Source organism: Sebastes umbrosus, chromosome 2 (assembly GCF_015220745.1).
Source record: "Sebastes umbrosus isolate fSebUmb1 chromosome 2, fSebUmb1.pri, whole genome shotgun sequence".
Lineage (NCBI taxonomy): Eukaryota > Metazoa > Chordata > Actinopteri > Perciformes > Sebastidae > Sebastes > Sebastes umbrosus.
Window position 1 is genome coordinate 23,338,294 of NC_051270.1, and position 20,044 is coordinate 23,358,337.

The following is a 20,044-nucleotide window of genomic DNA, read 5'->3' on the forward strand; positions in this document are numbered from 1 at the left end:
TGTTTCAGCCCTGTGATAGTCTGGTTATATGTCCAGGGTGTACCCCACCTTCACCCAATGTCCAGCACCCCCGCGACCCCGAATGGGATAAGCGGTTACTGATAGTGGATGTATGGATATTCCATTTCTGCTAATAGATCCCCCTAAATCCAACACATTATAATGTATTAATCTGAGGCAGAGTTTACATACTGTATATATGATTGGGTAACATTATTGTTAATGAACCTTTATAGCCTTACATAGCAACTTATTGCCGTTGATTATGCCAATGATCAAATCTCACTAACATGCACCTGGTTCATTAACGGGAGGCGTTCATCAAGTTGAAACAAGCGATTTACGACAAGTTTGTGCAGTTGAGAGTTTTGTGAATCTGACCTGGAACACTTGCACTTCACAAAATAAACGAGAGAGAGATTTAGGACACAAATGTTCTTGCATGAGGCCCATTGTCTACCTTTTGTTGTTTGGGAAGTACTTGAATCTATTTGTTTTTCTATAAAGTGAGACACAATGTTCCCATTTGAGTTCAGATATTTGCAGCGTATGATGTTTACAAATTGTGTGATCAAAGATTATCACTTGAGCTTGTAACATAATGAGGTAAAAATCCAGACAAATTACCCACAGATTCTGGGTCATTTTTCATTGTTTATTAATAAGTGCCACTAATGGTAAAACCCTGTGAACCAGAGGCGAAGTGAAGACAACGGTCTGAGCTAACCTGTGGAAGTTAATGGAACGGAGCAAACTGCTGGTACATGCATTACATGCTGAGTAATTAGGCAGAAAATTGGTTCAGCCATTTGGAAAATAAGAGCGTCTGCTTGGTGGCAAAAAGAGAATCCATTAACAGACTTCTGGTTGAAGCGTCACTCTGGAGATTATGAGAAGAGAAGCACAGAGGTGTGTGTGTGTGTGTGTGTGTTAACGATAAGCCAGCACCAAAGAGATAAAGGGGCCGTCTTACCGTCCAGTGATGAGGAGGAAGAGGGTGAGGATGACCAACAGGGAGAAGCCTCCTACAGACGCTGTGACGACCACCAGGACTTGACCCTGATCAGCGATATCAGGATCTGAGGAAAGAGAGAACAAAGGAAAACCAGCCCAGTCAGACCAGTCACTACCTGTTAACATAACCAGAGAACTGACACACTACGTGATATGAAGCTGTTGCAATTTACTGAACATGATGATGAAAATGATATTCAGTTTCTGTGCTTGTAAATTCATCACTATTGAAAATAGAAGGCATCCAGTCAGTTTATATCATCCTTATTGTCAGGTTGTCCTTCTTAAACATATCAATGAACAATGCAACCGCATTGATCATATTAATCATATAAAAAGCTCATTTTAAATTCTTGTAAGTGCTCTGCTTCTGTTCTGAATTCAGGGCCTAAATCAGACTGCAATGCCAGAAAAAAACCCAGATTGAGATACATAAGCAGTCCATCATGTTCACTGAGAAATTTGGCTCAGCGCTCGCATAAATCTATTTAAAACCACGACTTCTTTTCATTTTCCACTGGTATGTTGGAAAGTCTTCTATGTAACTAAAAGCTGTTTTAAACTATTCTGCACGTTTTCCTGTGAGCAAACAACAAAATATGCATATGAAAAATATTTTCATAAAGAAAATAATTATCTTTAAAAGACGGTTTTGACAACAGATCCTTACGACTCAACTTAGTGAATTGCTTTGCTCTTTGTGATAAAACCTGACATGACATGGTTTAAAAATAATTATATCTTCTTGATTGTGCATTTTTGTGCATCAGTTTCTGGCAAATATTACCATTATCTTTAGCGGTATGTCTATTTATTTCTAACAAAACCTTGAGAGGTAACAGGAGACAGAGGCCAGAAATATTTCCTGATGCATCACTGAATGGTCATCTCAGTGACATCTGTTGAAATTATGGCTGTCAATCGATTCAAATATTTAATTGTAATTAATTGCATGATTGACCTTAGTTAATCCCGATTAATCGCAAATTAATTGCACATTTTCTTATCTGTTCAAAATGTACCATGAAGGGAGATTTATCATGTATTAATACTCTTTTCAACATGGGAGTGGGCAAATAAGCTTGCTTTATGAAAATGTATTTATATATTTATTATTGGAAATCAATTAACAACAAAAAAAACCAACAAATATTGTCCAGAAACCTTCACAGGTACTGCATTTAGCATCAAAAATATGCTCAAATCATAACATGGCAAACTGAGGTTTTCTAGTTTCATACGATGCCAGTATCTTCACTCTAGCTTTAAAACTGAGCCCACTACAGCCTAGAATTTGCAAGTTACGTTAATGCATTAAAATGACTTTTCATTAACGTGTAATCGTGTTCATTTTGACAGCCCTAGTTGAAATCAACACATTTATTTAGTAATCCAAAGTACCATTTATTCTACATTTAACTGAGGATAACGCTTTAATACTTCCCCAACTGTTGGTATAGAATGAAGGCAAATAGGAAAACAGGTGAACATGAAAAAAGCATAAATCCCTGCATTCTGTGACATAACACTATGTGAGAGTGAACACTGTACGTAACAAGGTGAGAGAACAGATGACACATTTGTAGAAGCACAATCCGAGTATATAAATGGACTAACACCGGATGCATATGGGAGTATGAGAATGTGAAGGTGGACATCTACATATTCATCACCTAAGGTGTGTATCTTGTAGGAGGATGTGCATTCCTGCATATTTCAGGATTAGAATCAGTGGAGCGTTATGTGTGCATCAGGAACTTACAGAGCTTATAAACATTTAAATAAATGGCTCATGCCTGAAGAAGCACTGATGGGTTTCACTGATCCATAGCAAAGAATGACCATAAAATGTCCCCCGAGATTTTACAAGGCTGTTGATCAACGCCAATGACTTCACATCTCCGGCTTTAAAGTTCCTTTCTTCTCCTGTGCATTGTTTAAAAAAACAACAACTTTATATCCATTCGAATTTCAACTAGGGCTGTCAAAGTTAACGTGATAATAACGCGTTAACGCAAATTCGTTTTAATGCCACTAATTTCTTTAACGCATTAACACAACTTCAGAATATTAGGTTGTACCGGGCCCATTTTAGAGCTAGAGTGAAGATAGTGGCGTCATATGAAACTAGAAAAAACTTAAGGAATCCATTGATACCAACCATGTCATACTAGATTGTTGCGAAGGAACGCTCTAAACTTGCGCTAAATTTTGGCAAGGAAAAACTGGCATGGCCATTTTCAAAAGGGTCCCTTGACCTCTGGCCTCAAGATATGTGAATGTAAATGGGTTCTGTAGATACCCACGAGTCTCCCCTTCACAGACATGCCCACTTTATGATAATCACATGCAGTTTTGGGGCAAGTCATAGTCAAGTCAGCACACTGACACACTGACAGCTGTTGTTGCCTGTTGGGCTGCAGTTTGCCATGTTATGATTTGAGCATATTTTTTATGCTAAATGCAGTACCTGTGAGGGTTTCTGGACAATATCTGTCATAGTTTTGTGTTGTTATTGATTTCCAATAATAAATATTTACATAGATTTGCATAAAGCAAGCATAGTTGCCCACTCCCAGGTTAATAAGATTATTAAATACTTGATAAATCACCCTTTAAGGTACATTTTGAATAGATAAAAAAATTTGATTAATTTGCGATTAATATGAGTGCCATTCCTTCCTAAAACACAGCCAGTATAAACACAAATTAATGCACAACTCCCACCATGCTCCCTCCCCCCACAGTCGTACCCTCAGCTGCAGTGGCAAACTCAAAGTTGGGGCTGTACGCTGTGTAGCCGGCAGCAGTGCGAACGCGAACATGGAAGACATAGACAGTCGAGGGTCTGAGGCCCGTCACCACCACGCTGGGGTTTCTGGTCCGCGTTGATGAGTAGCTCAGCTGCTCTTGCTCCTAGAACAAAAACAAAAGGCAGAAACAGATTGCCAGAGATGATGAACAAAAGCAAGTTTTGGCAGGACAGACAAACATATGTTTGCATAAGGCCATTATCACAGCAACGTTTGAACAAAACACATCATTTTCATCCTATTAACTCTCAGAGCAGATGGTGAACAAAGTGGAGATAGCAATGCATTGAGGATGCTCTGCACTTACATTTTCTGCACGCTAACAATGCAAATTGTTCTGTGAGCAGTGATTGTGTGATGTGTTTGTAATCATTTAAGGTGCACTGCCGTTATCACTAAGTAACACATATGTTACATAAACATAAAACTATCTTATTCAGTATAATAAATTATGTTACCTTCTCAAAGTATTTGACCTCATAGTCCACTATGTCTGAGGGCAGCTGTTCCACTTCTGACCAGGAGAGGGCGATGCTGTTTTGAGAGGCCCAGTCTTTCCTGACTACACCCACCAGAGCAGGACCTGAGGACCAAACAATGAGCTTATTAGACATAGTGACTAACTTATGTACTAAGGGTTCGGTGCCTAAGAGTGATTCATGACATAAAAGTATAAGGATTTGGGAAAAAAGAAAAAGGAAATCAAGAAAGATGGTGAGTTTGCAGCAGGACTGAGTCACCTGTCCGAGAGGCCCGGGGGAACGAGGAAATGACTGATTCTAGCCATTTATTGCTGGAGCTACTGCAGTGAACTCTAAAGTGAATCCACCGAGTTCAGACACACGACTGCAAGACACGTTTTTTAAAAGTATCTTCAGCCATCACAAAAAATATTTCAACATTGAGCAAAAACTTTCATAACAACAAACTGGAAAGAAAGTAGAGAGCCTGAGAAAAATGCATGCTGCATACATTACATCTCCACTTTTCAGAAGACAATTGCGGAAAAAAACAACTTTTGAGAAATGTAACAACCTCGTTTGGAAGAGAAATGGTTTCAGTATCACAGGAATACCCAAAGGGTAAAGGAGGGCCAAGAAACAACCATTTTACTGTCCAGCTCCAGTATGATCTGCGGCCTGAGAGGAACATTTTTGTTAACCAAACCACTCGCCGTACAGCAACTGTTTATCATGTTTGTCATTATTGCTGAATTTGGGGGAATATTTTGCAAAAGGCTGCTGAGGAGACACAAAATCACCCGGCAGAGATTCAAATATTTACCATCAATTATTCATAAAGCCTTCGCTTGAACAGAATATGATTTGGCAAACTAATAGAGCCGGTCCCTCTGTTGTCGAGCGTGCTTTTTGGGAAATCACTGCTGGAATACAAATTCAAGCCTGGATTGGCGTCTTTAACTGTCCTCACGCTCAGAGAAGCAGATAACCTTCTACAGCACAAAAGGCCACAGAAAGGCACTTCAGAAAGGTGACACGCGTTACTGTATTAACTTGGACGCTTTGGGCTTCAGATGCGACTTTCACATCTTGTCAAGAGGCCAAAGTTTCCTCTCAGCAGCTCGGCCCAGACACTCGGCTTCACAGTCCAGCAGCTCCACTATTTCGACTTCGTATTAAAACAAAACAAGAACAGAAAGAAAAATGGTGCACGCAGGAGGCAAGAGTTTGATGCTGACTCCTGCAAAAACGCACACTCGAGGTGACAAATGTGTAAATTTAAGGTGTGTCCAACTTTTTGTAGTACAACGCACAAATTCAGACGCATGACTCGAGTCTGTTTGAACGTGCGTTTTTCTTTATGAACCTAAACTACGTCCTTTTTGTGACACAGCCACAAGACGATATCAACACACATGGATCACTCATGGATAGGATCTCAATCATTGGACTGTGTCAGATGACACATCTGCTATGTCAACCATGTTATTTCATATAACACGTGTCCTCTCCATGCTGATGGCAGGTGGTGCCTGAGCCGCACAGAGCACCTGGAGATGTTGTGGGAATATCTCAAGCCTCTCAGTGTGGCTGCTGTTATTAATAGCAAACACAGCAGACGCACCAACAAAAATATACACCTTGTATTGACAGAATACTCGGTGTGCACAGGCAAGGACAAACTCCAGTGAGTTGCTTTGTGAATGTCAACCATGCCATGCCTGAATGTTTTAGCTTAATGATGACCAGTGCAGGGTATACACGAGAAAAATAGCAGTCATTATTACAAAGCGCACAACATAACACCAGCTCCTTTAAACAATTCTTTCAGCAAGTTGTCAAAGGTGAATTATATGACAGGTAGCTGGAAGCATTTCAGATATTTTATTGTTTCTGTCCGATTGATGTATGAGCATATTGCCAATGTGAACAATGGGAACATAAAGCAAATTAAAGGTGCACCGTAGGGCCGATTGTTTTTTTGTCTGGAAAATATCCGAAATTTGTGAAAAATGACAATCAATCTTCAAATGGCTTGTGTTTTCTAACCAACAGCCCAAAGCCACAATACATTCAACTTACTAGGGGTGGGGAAATTATTACCGACATTTTGCGTATCGATACACAGATGCCATGTACTAAAACTATTAACCTCTTAACAACAACCCAGTCGCTCTTCTGTCTTTCAGAGGATGTAGCTGGTTCAGTCTTAAAGCTAGAGTGAAGATACTGGTATTATATAAAACTAGAAAACCTAAGGAATCCATTGGAAAAACTGACATTGCCATTTTCAAAGGGGTCTCTTGAGCTCTCACATCAAAATATGTGAATGAAAACTCTGAGATGAACAGAGTGAAAACTGTATCTCATGCTGAAAAACTGCATAATTTGCAGTAGGCCTGCACGACCCGTTTAATACCGGGTTTTGATAACCATCCGTAAATAATGTTTTTTCTTGATCATCGTGGCTCAGGCAGTCTTATGTGAAAATCCGATTTATCGGTCAGCACTAATTTGCAGTTGAAAAAAGGTAATAATTCCCAATATATCGCAATACTCAGCATATCGCAAAATGTTTAAAATCGCAATAAGATTGTGATTTAAAGGGACTATTTGTAACTTTCAGAAATGCTTGTTAACAGCGACACCTGTGGCCGTGAAATCAACGGAAGTCAGCGTCGGGCTCGCGCTTGCTCGCTCTAAATAGACATGAACGAGCATAGCTCAAAACAGTGAGGCGACACACATCAGCTAAAACCACAATATCACTCTATATATCACCTGCTTGTCTGTAATGTTAGCTGACCAGACGAAGGTCTCTCCATGAATCAATGCTGATACTAGTGTCGGCTTTTCCTGCTTCAGCGCAGGCTGAGGCAGCGGGGCTTCGCAGCGAGTAACGTTATCGTCTCCGCCCGCAGTCGGAGTGAACAGGAAGACACCGGCACCCGGTCGGTAACGAGACGACAACGTTTCTTGCTGCGGAGCTCCGTCACTTCACAAGACACGGAAAACCTCTGTTGGTCTGGAGGAGCTGCAGCATTTATTTCTGCACAAACGTCCACTGTACATTCACTAGATATTCTCAGAGCTAAACTAACTCTTCTGCAGTGTGTAGTGAGCGAGCGTTCACGTCTAGAGGGGGAGCGAGTACGCGAGAAGGCACGCGCAGTGTATGAATGAAGGCAAGCAGGCAGAGGAGGAGAGGCTCCGGCCACCCTACAACTTAGTATCTCATAAAGCAAAGAAAAGGAGCAAGAACTCTGTAATATTTGGCTTATTTTGCTTGAAAGATTACTTAAATGATTAACTGATTTTCAAAATAATTGGCGTTTCATTTTCTGTCGAACGCTTTAACTACTTATCGTTTCAGCTTTAGCGCAAAATGCTGACAGGTAGAGGAAACATCTGTATTTATCCGATGTAAAAATGGAAGTGATGGCAAGTAAAGGCATGCACACAACCTGAGGCGAACATCGACTAACCTGAGGAAAGAACAGCTACAAAATACAGATCGGTCCAAGTGAGACAGCAGAGATGTCTACAGTCTAAATCAGGTCCGAAGTCACGTTTTGTCACTCTGTAGTATATAAAATATTGTGTATATATTAAACATAAAAATATTGTTCACGAGTATGTTTGTGATGGTTTGTGATGGCTTATTATTAGTTTTACATGCCTTTACAATCATCACAATCATGCATGAACAGACCCTAAACTTTAAACGAATAAGTGAATTTGTGATTTGAATAGATCATTTAAAACATATCTAAGTATGCTGCCCATAAATGTCCTGTTTTAATAAGAAATTATGATGTTTTTCAGTCGGCACCAGTGAAACCAGGCAGATAAATATGCATAACCCACTTCTGTGAGAATCATATTACCAGAGGGGATTTCTGTCTGCAGCATACAGTATAATGTTATGTATCTATCACCATGCATATGTGTGCTTGAGGAGTGGAGTTTTCTGTGCGTGGTCATTTTTGCAATGTGAGAAAACTCTTTAAAAAAAAACTTTAAACTCTTATGCAACTAGGTATTTTAGGATCAGGATAAATCAATCCACTGGTTAGAAATCTGCTGCTCTGCTGCTTGAAGAAAAACAATTATGGTCATTACAGTTCAATCATAACACGTCAAAAGCTAATTGAGAACCTATAAGCTCTTTAGTTGGTGTAAAAATAGGTTAACCCTCAACTACAGATGCAGAAAAAGATAAAGAAAGGACATAGGGGGAGAAGAGAGAGAGAGAGAGAGAGAGACAGAGTGAACAGGGAGAGCTGTAAAGAAATCCCACGAGGTTGCATCTCCCCAGCATCTGAGCATATAAATAGACGTCAGCCTTATTCCCACAGCAAAGAAGATGAAAACAGAAGGGAATCCACTGGGGAGAGGGGAAGAGAGCAAAGTAAAAGAGAGAAAATCTCCTGAATCAGGACACCACAAAACAGTGGGAAATGTTCACACGTGGATTTAGCATGTGAGAACTTTGTATGACTCTTGTTGTTATTGTTTTGTAAAAGCAAATCACTAGGGTTGTCCTCGACCAAAGAAATTCTTAGTTGACTAACACTCATACGATTTCATCGACTAATTAATTAGTTGATTTAATCAACAGATTCCTGAAACTATCCACCGAGAATCACACAAAAGCACCACTTTAAATCTTTTTTATTCTAATTTACCAGAGATGTAAATCATTCAGCATGAAAAAAGCATAAAAAAAGACTGTTTGACTAAGACCAAACTGATCGATTAGAAGTAGGAAAGTAAAGTAAGTTAGTAAACAGACTGTAATTTACAGAGTGAGGTGAACTTAAGGTTCATATTAAAGGTAATCTAAATACACATAAACTTCTCCTCAGGAGCCTTTCTAACCAAACAGCAGCACATAGAAACACATATTGTACATACAGCACACCTGGCACACTGACATTTATAATATACTATAAGTACAGTTATACATTGAATAAATCATTTCTATAGTGTTCTTCAAAGCAGTCCCATACTCTAGTAAAAGGGCTATAAAAAACAAACACATTTTGCGCTTGTGTGAGAGGAAACAACAAGACAAACATTATGAACCAGCCCAACATTTTTATGCCACTGGTATAGTTTTTCTCAATTGCTTTGGCTCATTTTGTGAAACAGTCTTCTCTAAATTGTAAGTGCAGTTGTCACAACTGTGTCAATAAACTGGACAACGCCACCAAAATGAAAAGATGTCTTGTCATCATGTGAGCTGCACTGGTCAAAATGTTACCATGTTTTTTCACCAGTCAACCCTGGACATGTTTCTTATATACAAATCTCTGTTTTGTTGACACTGACTGCTTACTGTACTAAACCAGAATGTCAGATTTATCTCGCTGAATGTGTATCGCATTGAACTTTTTACATTCCCATTTTAACAGTAGGTCAAATGTTACTGGGAAAAGTCAGTACTGTACAATACTGTAGAACACAGGAACAGGATATGTACTTTATACAGTAAATGTATTTGTGTAGCAATGTGTTACATGTATTATAAACACAAAATTCATCTTTGGTCTTTCATGTACAGTGAACAGAAAATTTGCCACAAAATGACATCTATGCCAAAAAAACAAACAAAACCTGCAGCAGTGAAAAAAACAGCAGTAGTTCAGTAAAAAACAACTCATTGTACCTCCTCACAGTACATAACACCATGTCATAGATATTTATGGAATATAGATGTATGTCTGACATATTTTGATGATTGAATGGATCATTTTGCATGTGCTCTAAAATTTGGCAATCCTAAAACAATGTCATGGTGATGAACTCACTGTACGTGTGCAGGTATAATCTAACTACGTACCACAGGCTATACATGCACACTTATGAATGTAATGTGACTTAAAAACGTACTGATTGTTCTAGTCAAATATTACCAACAATGAGTCAGAGGAAAACACAAAAAATACCATTAAAACTTATTACTAATTACTTAATAATGAATAAGTATTGTATTTATTTATCTGATTTTATGATAGTATTGTGAACACCAGCACAATCTGTAGTAGTGTAGTAGCAGAGCAGCAATGAAGTGAAAGACAATGAGCACAACTCTGTAGGGATTTAACCATTTAAACCGACAGCTATTCAATTTTGATTATTTCGGCAAAGAATCAATGCATCATTGGTTCTCACATTTTGCGAATGATTTGATCCAATTAGATATGTAATTCAATTAATTTTGATTCTTCCAGGCTTTGCTAATTTAAAAAACTAATCTGTCCCACCAACAGATAAAAACACATGTAAACTTCACAAGTGTAATCTTCACTCAAAACTTTCAAAGGCTCAATAGTGACATTTTCAGCCATCAGGATTACTTTTAATTAGGTCTGTCAATTGATTAAATTAATTATTAATAATCACATGATTGTCTATAGTTAATCACTATTAATTGCAAAATAATCACACATTTTTTATCTGCTCAAAATGTACCTTAAAGGGAGATTTGTCAAGTATTTAATAATCTCATCAACATGTGAGTGGGCAAATATGCTTGCTTTATGCAAATGTATGTATATATTTATTATTATAAATCAATTAACAACACAAAACAATGACAAGTGGGCATGTCTGTAAAGGGGAGACTCGTGGGTACCCATAGAACCCATTTTCATTCACATATCTTGAGGTCAGAGGTCAAGGGACCCCTTTGAAAATGCCCATGACAGTTTTTCCTCACCAAAATTTAGCTTTAACTTTGGAGCGTTATTTAATCTCCTTCATGACAAGCTAGTATAACAAGATTACTAATGGATTCCTTAGGTTTTCTAGTTTGATATGATACCAGTATCTTCGCTCTAGCTTTAAAACTGAGCCCACTACAACCTAAAAATCGCGTAAAAGAAATTAGTGGCGTTGAAACAAATTTGCCTTAAGAAATCATTACCGCGTTAGCGTTAACTTTGACAGCCCTACTTTTAACACAGAGCGAGTCTATCTTTGTGCTCGTCTCTCTGCTCCTGTTGGAGGAGCACATAGTTCCTCAGTGCAGCAAACACCTCACACAAATTTGCACTGATTTCTCTGTGCCTCTTCACAGAATACTGCAGTGAGAAGTTGTGGGAGGACTCGTCGCCGGTGAGAAACGCTCCGACGAGCAATAACTACAGAGTATTTTGAGTGGAGTGCAGTTTGCTGTTCATAAACACAGAGATCATCGCGTTCACTCTGCTCTGCATTGCTGCCTTGAGAGGCGTTAAGACAAAAGCGGCCGACCTTCATCAGCTTCAACAAGCAGAAAATCAGCATCCTGCTTTACAAAGTGAGATTAAGTGTGGAGCAGAGTGCGCACAAAGAGCCATTCAAGATGATTAAATGTGTCGTCTGAGATTCTATGACTAAACAAATATTCAGCTCTTACTGAGCTGAATGATAACTCCGGTGTATCATATCGTTGAATGCAATGAATGCGCCACTCTGTGCGATCATGCATCTTGCTTAACTGGGCATTATAACTTATCAAGGTTAGACAAGCACACAGGCGATAGGGAAGAGAAGGTTTAGCGTAATTAAAAGCATAATGAAGCATTAATATGCAATTTACAAACAGATAACATGCCAACAGAAAATAAATCATCGCCAGTCCTCACTAAAGAAATCCAGCTAATTGCTAATTCTGCTTTTGATTGGCTATTATTCCATCATTGACGTAATATCACAATCAATTACATGAATCACCTTGCAGGGTCTGCGTTAATTGGCAATGAGCCTGTCCATCCCAAGTTTACAACGGGGTCTTTCTCTCAGCTCAATGAATGCTCCACCTCATTTGAATTTATCGTACGTTTTGGAGTGCTGGACAAATGTTTTTGCATTTCATAACAGACATGTATGAAGAGTTTAAATAAATTGTATCGGCCTGTTATTCGACGGCATCATCAAGAAGCTTCCTGAATGATTTTCCTCTCTGTAAGATACATATTAAGTGACACATGCATGTTACTTGTTCGTTTACATCTGCGGGAGTTATTTAGAAGAATTCAGCACATGCATGATACTGTGACTTATTACCTGTGGACTCTTGTAAACATCCCAGTCCAGTGAACTACAGATAATGAGCCGTGTGTGTGTGTGGGTGAGAGAAAAACAAGCACAGAGACGAGCTGGGAAACGACTCACGGACCATATGCGTGTCTGTAGGTCGTACACGGGTGAAGCAAATGTGAATGCAAATGTCATACGTGGATTTGTTCGCTTGCTTGTTCGCATGCGTGCCTGGCTGCGTGTTCATACAGTGTGTCTACCGAGGTAAAGGCAATTTGACAAGTTAATCCACTCTAAACATCCTAATGGAAACATCCCCACAGGCTGCTTCTCCTCCTCTACAGAGATTAGTTTGCATTCCTACTTCCTGCCGTCAGTCTAGCGGCTTTTGCCAGAGAGATGGGTGTGAAGTGACACATAACACACCTGACATCTGGTTTCGGCGGTATGATGACAGCCTATCGGCAAAACATTTCTAAAAATAATACTTTGATACAATATTTTTCACTGTATACTAGGGGAGAATTAGCGACGAGAAATGAGTGTTGAAGTGCTTAACTTTTCTTAAACGAGAAGGAGCCTGATTCAACACCATTATGACGGTGATGAGATAATTGAAACCCCACTTGTCAACCACGCACACTGAGAAATGGCTGACAGAAGCATGAACACAACTATACTTAATCCTTACAGAAAGCCAATAAACACAGAAAGATTGGTAGAAAATGATAATAATTTAATATGAAAATTATAATATTTTTTAATACACTTCAAAGTCTGGAGCTGCTCCACCACTTCAGTCCAGACTGAAATATCTCCACAACTATTTGAAGGATTGCTTTGAAATTTGGATCAGACATTCGTGTCGCCCTCAAGATGAATCTTACTGCCTTTGGTGATCCCCTGACTTTTCCTCTATCAGGTGAAGACAGGGTTCCTACACATTTTACATTTCAAAAAATCATACTTTTCTAGATTCAAATTTCCAGACTTCTTGATAGATTTTCAGACCATATTTGACATCTGTTGTGACAAGACTACAGTGCTTTTTGCCCTTGCGTATGGAAGACAATTGCTGCCTCCCCCATGTTGGAGATGTTGAACGATTTCACACAAAGTTTGCATCTAGCTTTCTTTTCCCATTTGGAAATCCTTTGTCAACCTGGCTTTACATTTGGGATTGTCAAGCCAGCCCTCGGAAAATGTACTTTTTACCCATTATGGCTGTTCAATCCACAGTCCTACACAGAAAGTTGGAGGACGTTCCCCTGTCAAACATCTCTCCCCAAAGAGGAAGTAATCTAACTGGTGCTACTTGTATAAATCACTTTATATTATTGTTCTCCCCATATTTTTTTAGTCTCTTTTATAAATAAAAAAAGGAAAACGAGTTGAAAAAAGTTAAATCATTTACTTTTCTCGTGCAACTTTGTTTATTCACTGTGTCCACAACGATAGTCCATTCACCCTTCTGATAACAACATCACTGCATAACTCATAGCTGTTCAGACCAGCTTAATATTCGTTTATTTGTGATGCTATGTATATATGCAATTCAAAGATATTACCTAATTTTCTTTCAAACTAATTTGGTCGCGGATGTCCGGATTTCGAATTTCAAATTAACTGCTAACTAATAACATTCATGCTCAGCTGCTAATTGGCAAAAGTTATCATGTTAACAGGCCAAACTAAGATGGTGAACATGGTCAACGTCATACTTGCTAAACATCAGCATGTTAGAATTGTCAGAACTCTTTGTCTTGTGTAAATATCACACAGCATCACTGTGATCAAGAGACCGCAAAACCGAGACTTGGGAGTTCGGACCAGATGTCTTTAAGAGATTTTGTTCCTGCCATTTATTTTACGTGTAATTGGACAAATAGCCGTCTGTAAGCCAACAGTTTGGCTCTAAATGTAGAACAAACTTTCAGCTTGTTGTCTGTAAAACTCGAAAATATGATAAACTGTTGTATGATATGTTTTTTGCACTTCCTTTCAGTCTCAGTATTTTTTTCTGGTGAGCTAGAATACGAATGCGACAATCTTACTGCTACAGTTATGGCAGCCTATTACTGCACACAAAGACGATTCAGCGCAGATACACACAAATCCCTATTTTTATATCTGAGCCACTGATGAGCGTCTGTCTTGTTCTCATCAGAATTTCATCTCAATACTGGCTCGCTGAAAGGAGAGAAAATGTGCACATACATCCCAGTATAATTTATTAATCAACTCCCTTTCCTTCCTTCATTTCACCCTTCCCCATCAATTATTCCATCAATAGTCCTGCCCTTAAAATATCAGGTTCAGGTTCCAGTAGTCTCTGAAACACTCGGGTCTCTTATTTTTCCCCAATTCAGCCCAAGACAGTGCTGCCTTGAGGACATCTATCTGTAGTTGATCCCAGGTCAGCTGGATACGGCTAATTAGGACTAGGTTCAGGTCACAGTGGCTCCATCAGCTATTCAGGGGTCAGAGATGTGCTTTACCTTTGACACATTAAGCTGGACGGAGAGACGGGGACTGTGGAGTAAGACACAGGGTGCTCGGAAGGGAGAAAGGCAAATGTGGCCGCGGAGCTGAATAAATAAATGTTCCTGTTACTGTAGTATAAATATCCATCTGCTCCCATGCAAACGCAGTATTTATGAGCTATGAATCAGGTATTACGTAACGACAGTATGAGCATATGTCAAGCATAAGCATGTAATCTTTATTAATATTTTAGAGCCAAATATGGCTAGTTGAATATTAACCCTCAACAATCTGTCCACCTAAAGGACAACAAATGTATTATAGAAACTGCAGATGTCTCGTAAACTAAAATCTGCCATTTTTTGGAACAACTAGCGTCCACTAGCGTCTGACAGCCGCTATGCACCAACGTTATGGAATTTAACTCAAAGCCTTGAGACACAGTTTAATTGATCAAATACAGTGGATAGTCATATTACCAGTAGTCACTAATAAGTGACTATAAGCATTTAACTGGTCCCTCACATCCAGTCCAGTGATAACCCAAACCAATGCCCTAAAAGGTAAATAGTGGATGCAGGACTCAAACTATTTTACCACATACGTTTTTTTGTTTTGATTCAGTGTTTTTTTGGTGAAAACCTTGTCAATGCTCATGGAAGTTAGGCTATTACGTACGGCGGGTATGTTGGGCAGCGCCAAGATGAACTTGTGAAGGAGTAAAAATCCTTGTAGTTTTTGCAACATGCTCGTTTGCAAGTTTGTAAACTATTTTTTATCGGTTTTGCTTGGCCCACCGCCATCCCACCAGCTGAATGGTCCACTGGGAAAATTCCCACAATTCCAGATGGCCATTTTTCCCGTGCCAGCAGGATTAAAATGATGAATGTGTTGCAATATTTTTTGTAGCTTACCATGTAATATTTCAGCCCTGCAAAATGTTTTAAAATTGATTTCTGTAATTATGAAATTTATGGCTGCAACTAACAACTGTTTTCATTATTAATCTTTCAAAGATTTTTTAAAGGCATAAGTTAATCAGAAAATAGTGTTCAAATAAGACTGTGGAGCTCAATGTGAAGTCTCTGATTTGTCTTGTTTGCTCGACCATTACAACCATCCAAAAACCCGGACTTCCTCAATTACAGTGATGAAAAATGATCGAAAATTAGCAAATCCTCACATTTGAGGAGCTAGAACCAGCAAATGTTTGGCATTTTTGCTTAATAAATGAATTAAACAAATAATCAATTATCTAAAATGTGTGCAATTAATGTCTGTCGATGGATTAATCAATTAATCCATTATCTGTTCAAGCACGAATTTCATGAAATTAGCATTAATTGTAAATCTTTTCCAAGTCAAGAATATCAATATAAGTCAATCTGATAGTTCTGTGGGAGGTACATCTGCTTGTCATCATTGCCACAGTCGGATTTGAAGACAGTAATTTAAACAGAAGTGTAAAGTAGCACTGAAGTGAACAATAGCTCTACAACTCACCAGCTTGGTGTGTATTGACGGTAACATTCGCCAGCGAGCGCGCAGACACCCCCAGCCCAGAGACGCCATTTGCGGCCTCCACGTGGAAGGTGTAGTTGGCGTGCATCGCAAAATCCAGTATTGCCACAGAGGTACCAGTCAGACCAAGCGGCCGTGGGATGAACCGCAGGTCTGCCTCACACGGCTCACATTGTGTCACACCGCTGTCGCCGTCTCTTCCATCACAGCGCTGGCACAGGATGTTGTAAGTGATGTCCTTCCTGCCTCCCATGTCGCTAGGAGGCATCCACTGCAAGAAGAGGGCCGTGTCATTGATCAATGAGACCAGGTTCCTGGGAGCTGACGGAGGCCCTGAAGAGAGAAAAAAGGTGTTTGGAGAGAGATTACTCATTGATAACTCACTGGTCACTTTGTCAGGTATATTTTTAAAGAAATACTCCTGTAATGTAGCATAACACATGTAGAGGAGTGTGGTTATTGTCTGATTCAATACAAGAGTGGACAAAACATAATCTATAATCACTGGTGTCATTTCAGGAGATTTCTTGGGAGAGCCACTATGAGTGTCTATGGTTTACCAAAAAATGATGAAATGAGCAGCAATAACATCTTACTTGTGTCATACTGCTGTGCAAAAATGCAGGTTTGTGTGTAAGTATAACAGCAAATACACCACTCATCTGAGCTAAAGTGGGCACATGATCATCAAAATCTGTCAATTAACGGACCTTTAGCAGCAAGTGAGCATAATTTGAATCTGTAGTGTGTGTGTGTGCATGTGTGTAGGTAAGTGTGTGGGTGGGTAGGTGGTTGGCTTTCAACTTATTCTGCAGTATTTTATTCCAACAGCCTATGTGTCAATATCCTGGATAGTACACAGATTTGATTTTTTTCCAATTTTCAAAACTCTACAATGTTTGGTTTGGCAAAGTGATCAGAACGGAAGTTGCGAGAGTGTCTTTGAATATCTATGTGTAGGCGTGTGGGTGGTAAGCTTTCAGAGTGCCGCAAGAGTTTCATTCCAGCATGCTACTTGTCAATTTCATGGAGGCTACAGTTTCATGTTCATGAATGAGGGACATCATAACAATTGAGATACAGAGGAATACAGATATGGATATCTATATTTAGCTCAATGATATTCAGGGTTCCTACACATTTTCTATTTCACAATGCCATACTTTTCCAGACAGATTTTTCAGACCATATTTGACTTTGTGACTTGGGGAGGCATCCTCTTGTGACAAGATTTTAAACAAGGTTTGCATCCAGCTTTCTTATCCCAGTTGGAATTGTTAACCAACCACGCTTTGTATTTGGGATCATCAAGCCAGCCTTCAGAAAACTTCCACTCAGTCCACAGTCTTACACATGGAAAGTTGGACGATGCTCCAGTGTCTTGCACTTTGGGGTAGAGCTGTTTTGCAGGCTGTGACCAGGTCAGGCGCATGTACTTCTGCCGCTCTAGGCAATAAAAAACAATAATGCTGCCCCTCTATTAGCAACAGGGATAGACTGGGACAGAAATCCATCCCAAGACTTTGAGATTTTTATGCGAGCGCCCATAGAGCATAGTGCGAAAAAAAGTTCTGGCAGTAATTTAAAACACGATTACAGTTTTTTGTGGTATAAAGAGAATTTGATGATGCTGAAGACCTTCAAAACACTTGATAGTGGATGACACCTCCTCAGTTTGTATAAGCACGTCGCCACTGCACTGAATCAAAACAAGACTAGCCAGACAAGCTGAGGTGAGCTGGAACAGTAGTCACAATTTGCCACGTTCACGATAAAAATGACTGAGCCAATCAGAATTCAACAAAAACAGCCCAGTATGACAGACAGCACTCCGCTATTGGTTCCTGGTTGGTTATTAATATATTATTGTTGCTATTTTGCTCATAATGAATAGTTGGCCAATATTTCGCCACCAAAGTGCCACCCTAGTTAATTGCCTAGTTTGCCTATATGGACACGCTGGCCCTGGCTGTGGCATTAACAGTAGTGTGTGTTCAGTCGCATAGCCTTGAATTGCTTTCGACAACATCAAGCTCGCTCCGGCCCGTGCTCTCTCACAGAGTGGTAAACATTCTGGCTGCTCCAAACACCATGAAAAACACTCTGCTGCTTGTATGATCAATTCACTTTTAGAAATTCTGAATTTTATATTTTAGAAAACAGAATAGGGGCAACAGTCTGGAGGCAGAAATGTTTTTCCATCTTCTCATTTCTTTTTTCCATACTTATCCAGACCTGGAAATTACTAAACTCAAATTCCATACTTCTCTACACTGCATAGGAACCCTGTATATTGGTAAAAGAAAAAAAGAGCAGATGGATGGGGGAAAGATGGCACAACAGACTTAACAGACTAAAATAAACTACTGGCATGCAAACAGAAAGCTGAAAGAGAGAGTTTACTAACTTGTACAAGCCATGGTGGAGGAGTCTTTGATGGCTCTGAAGAAGCCTTTTTCGCAGTGACAGATGGTGGCGGCCTGGTCATGGCTGGAGCTATGTGGAGGACACTTGGAGCATTTAGTGTTCCCAGCATACGCCTTGAAGAAGCCCGGCTTACAAGCTGGAGTAAAAAAAGAGGTATAGAAAGAAGAAGCCAGTTACACAAGGTTAATGTTCCTTGTGCGATTGCATTTCCATCAGCACACATACATTTTAATTACATTTCCAGCTGCTTCTCTCCTCACCTGTGGTCTGACCTTATTATTTCTTGAGGTACTATGGATCACTGTCATCTCTTTACTAGCTCACTAACTGCTTATGGTGCTGTTCATTGTCCAGTCTAACAAATGGCACACACCTGTAATTTTCTCCAACAACGCCACAAATAAACTCGGAAAAGAAAGTTTGGAAATTTGTGTTTGGTGGATTATTTCTCTGTTGTTACGATATTAATGGTCATTGTATTTTACATCGTTGGAAAGCCTGTTTATTTACCTTCACAATGATGTCCAACTTGTAAGGATCATGCATGTGTGGGATGAGCAGCACAGCTGATTATGTGGGTAGTGCCCAAGAAAAATTTGCCGAAATGCTCCGTCAATGGTAAACAGTATATTCTCCTGTTGGTATTGACTCTTGTTGTGAGTTGTTTGGTGGATTGGATGCTTTAACTCTCGCTGGCTGACCTGCAATCAATCATGGTTGAGGAATGGAACGCCATCCCACAGCAACGTGTGACCAGGTTGGTGACCAGCATGAGGAGGAGGTGCCAGGCTGTTGTGGCTGCGTATGGATCTTCCACCGCTACTGAGGCTCCTGACGGTGGATTAAATGAATAAAGTGTAAAATAGCCAATATGTCTTGTTTTTTCCTTGTTACTGATAGAGAGTTCAATCATCCAATCCACCAAGTCTCATCTTCAGTTTCTGAAAAAATGTGGGAGTTACTTTGAGTGAACACTGACTGAGGTTTGAAGCGAACGTTACAAATCTTACACTACTACGTTAATCACAGTAATTCCACCGTTACCGTTTGTCGAAGTATCAAGTCTAAAGTGAAATAAAAGTGTAAAAATTTGGCTGTTAGTGGTGTTGATGAAAACTAAAGGGATTACCAAAACGCATTATCCTCTGGGAACCATGAATTTCCTCTGGACCTAAGTGGTGGACTGACAGACTGCTGCTAGTTTAGCTAAAATATTTGTTGACTATTTTAGATTGCAGAGATTGTTTCTAGAGAGAGGCTGCCAGTTATTTATTTTTTTATGTAAAGCTGTAACCC

At 39.5% G+C, this 20,044-nt stretch overlaps 1 protein-coding gene across 1 annotated transcript in view; it reads right to left on the reverse strand.

The window, feature by feature from the left end:
• LOC119478400 (ephrin type-A receptor 6-like) overlaps nt 1-20,044 on the reverse strand; it is a 69,978-nt gene that overhangs the window by 9,476 nt on the left and 40,458 nt on the right. Inside the window, exons 7-11 of the mRNA XM_037753123.1 lie at nt 18,729-18,884; nt 16,304-16,654; nt 4,286-4,410; nt 3,768-3,930; nt 974-1,079 (exon numbers count right to left, since the gene is read on the reverse strand). Coding sequence (XP_037609051.1) covers nt 974-1,079; nt 3,768-3,930; nt 4,286-4,410; nt 16,304-16,654; nt 18,729-18,884 — 901 coding nt within the window. The remainder of the gene's footprint in view (nt 1-973; nt 1,080-3,767; nt 3,931-4,285; nt 4,411-16,303; nt 16,655-18,728; nt 18,885-20,044) is intronic.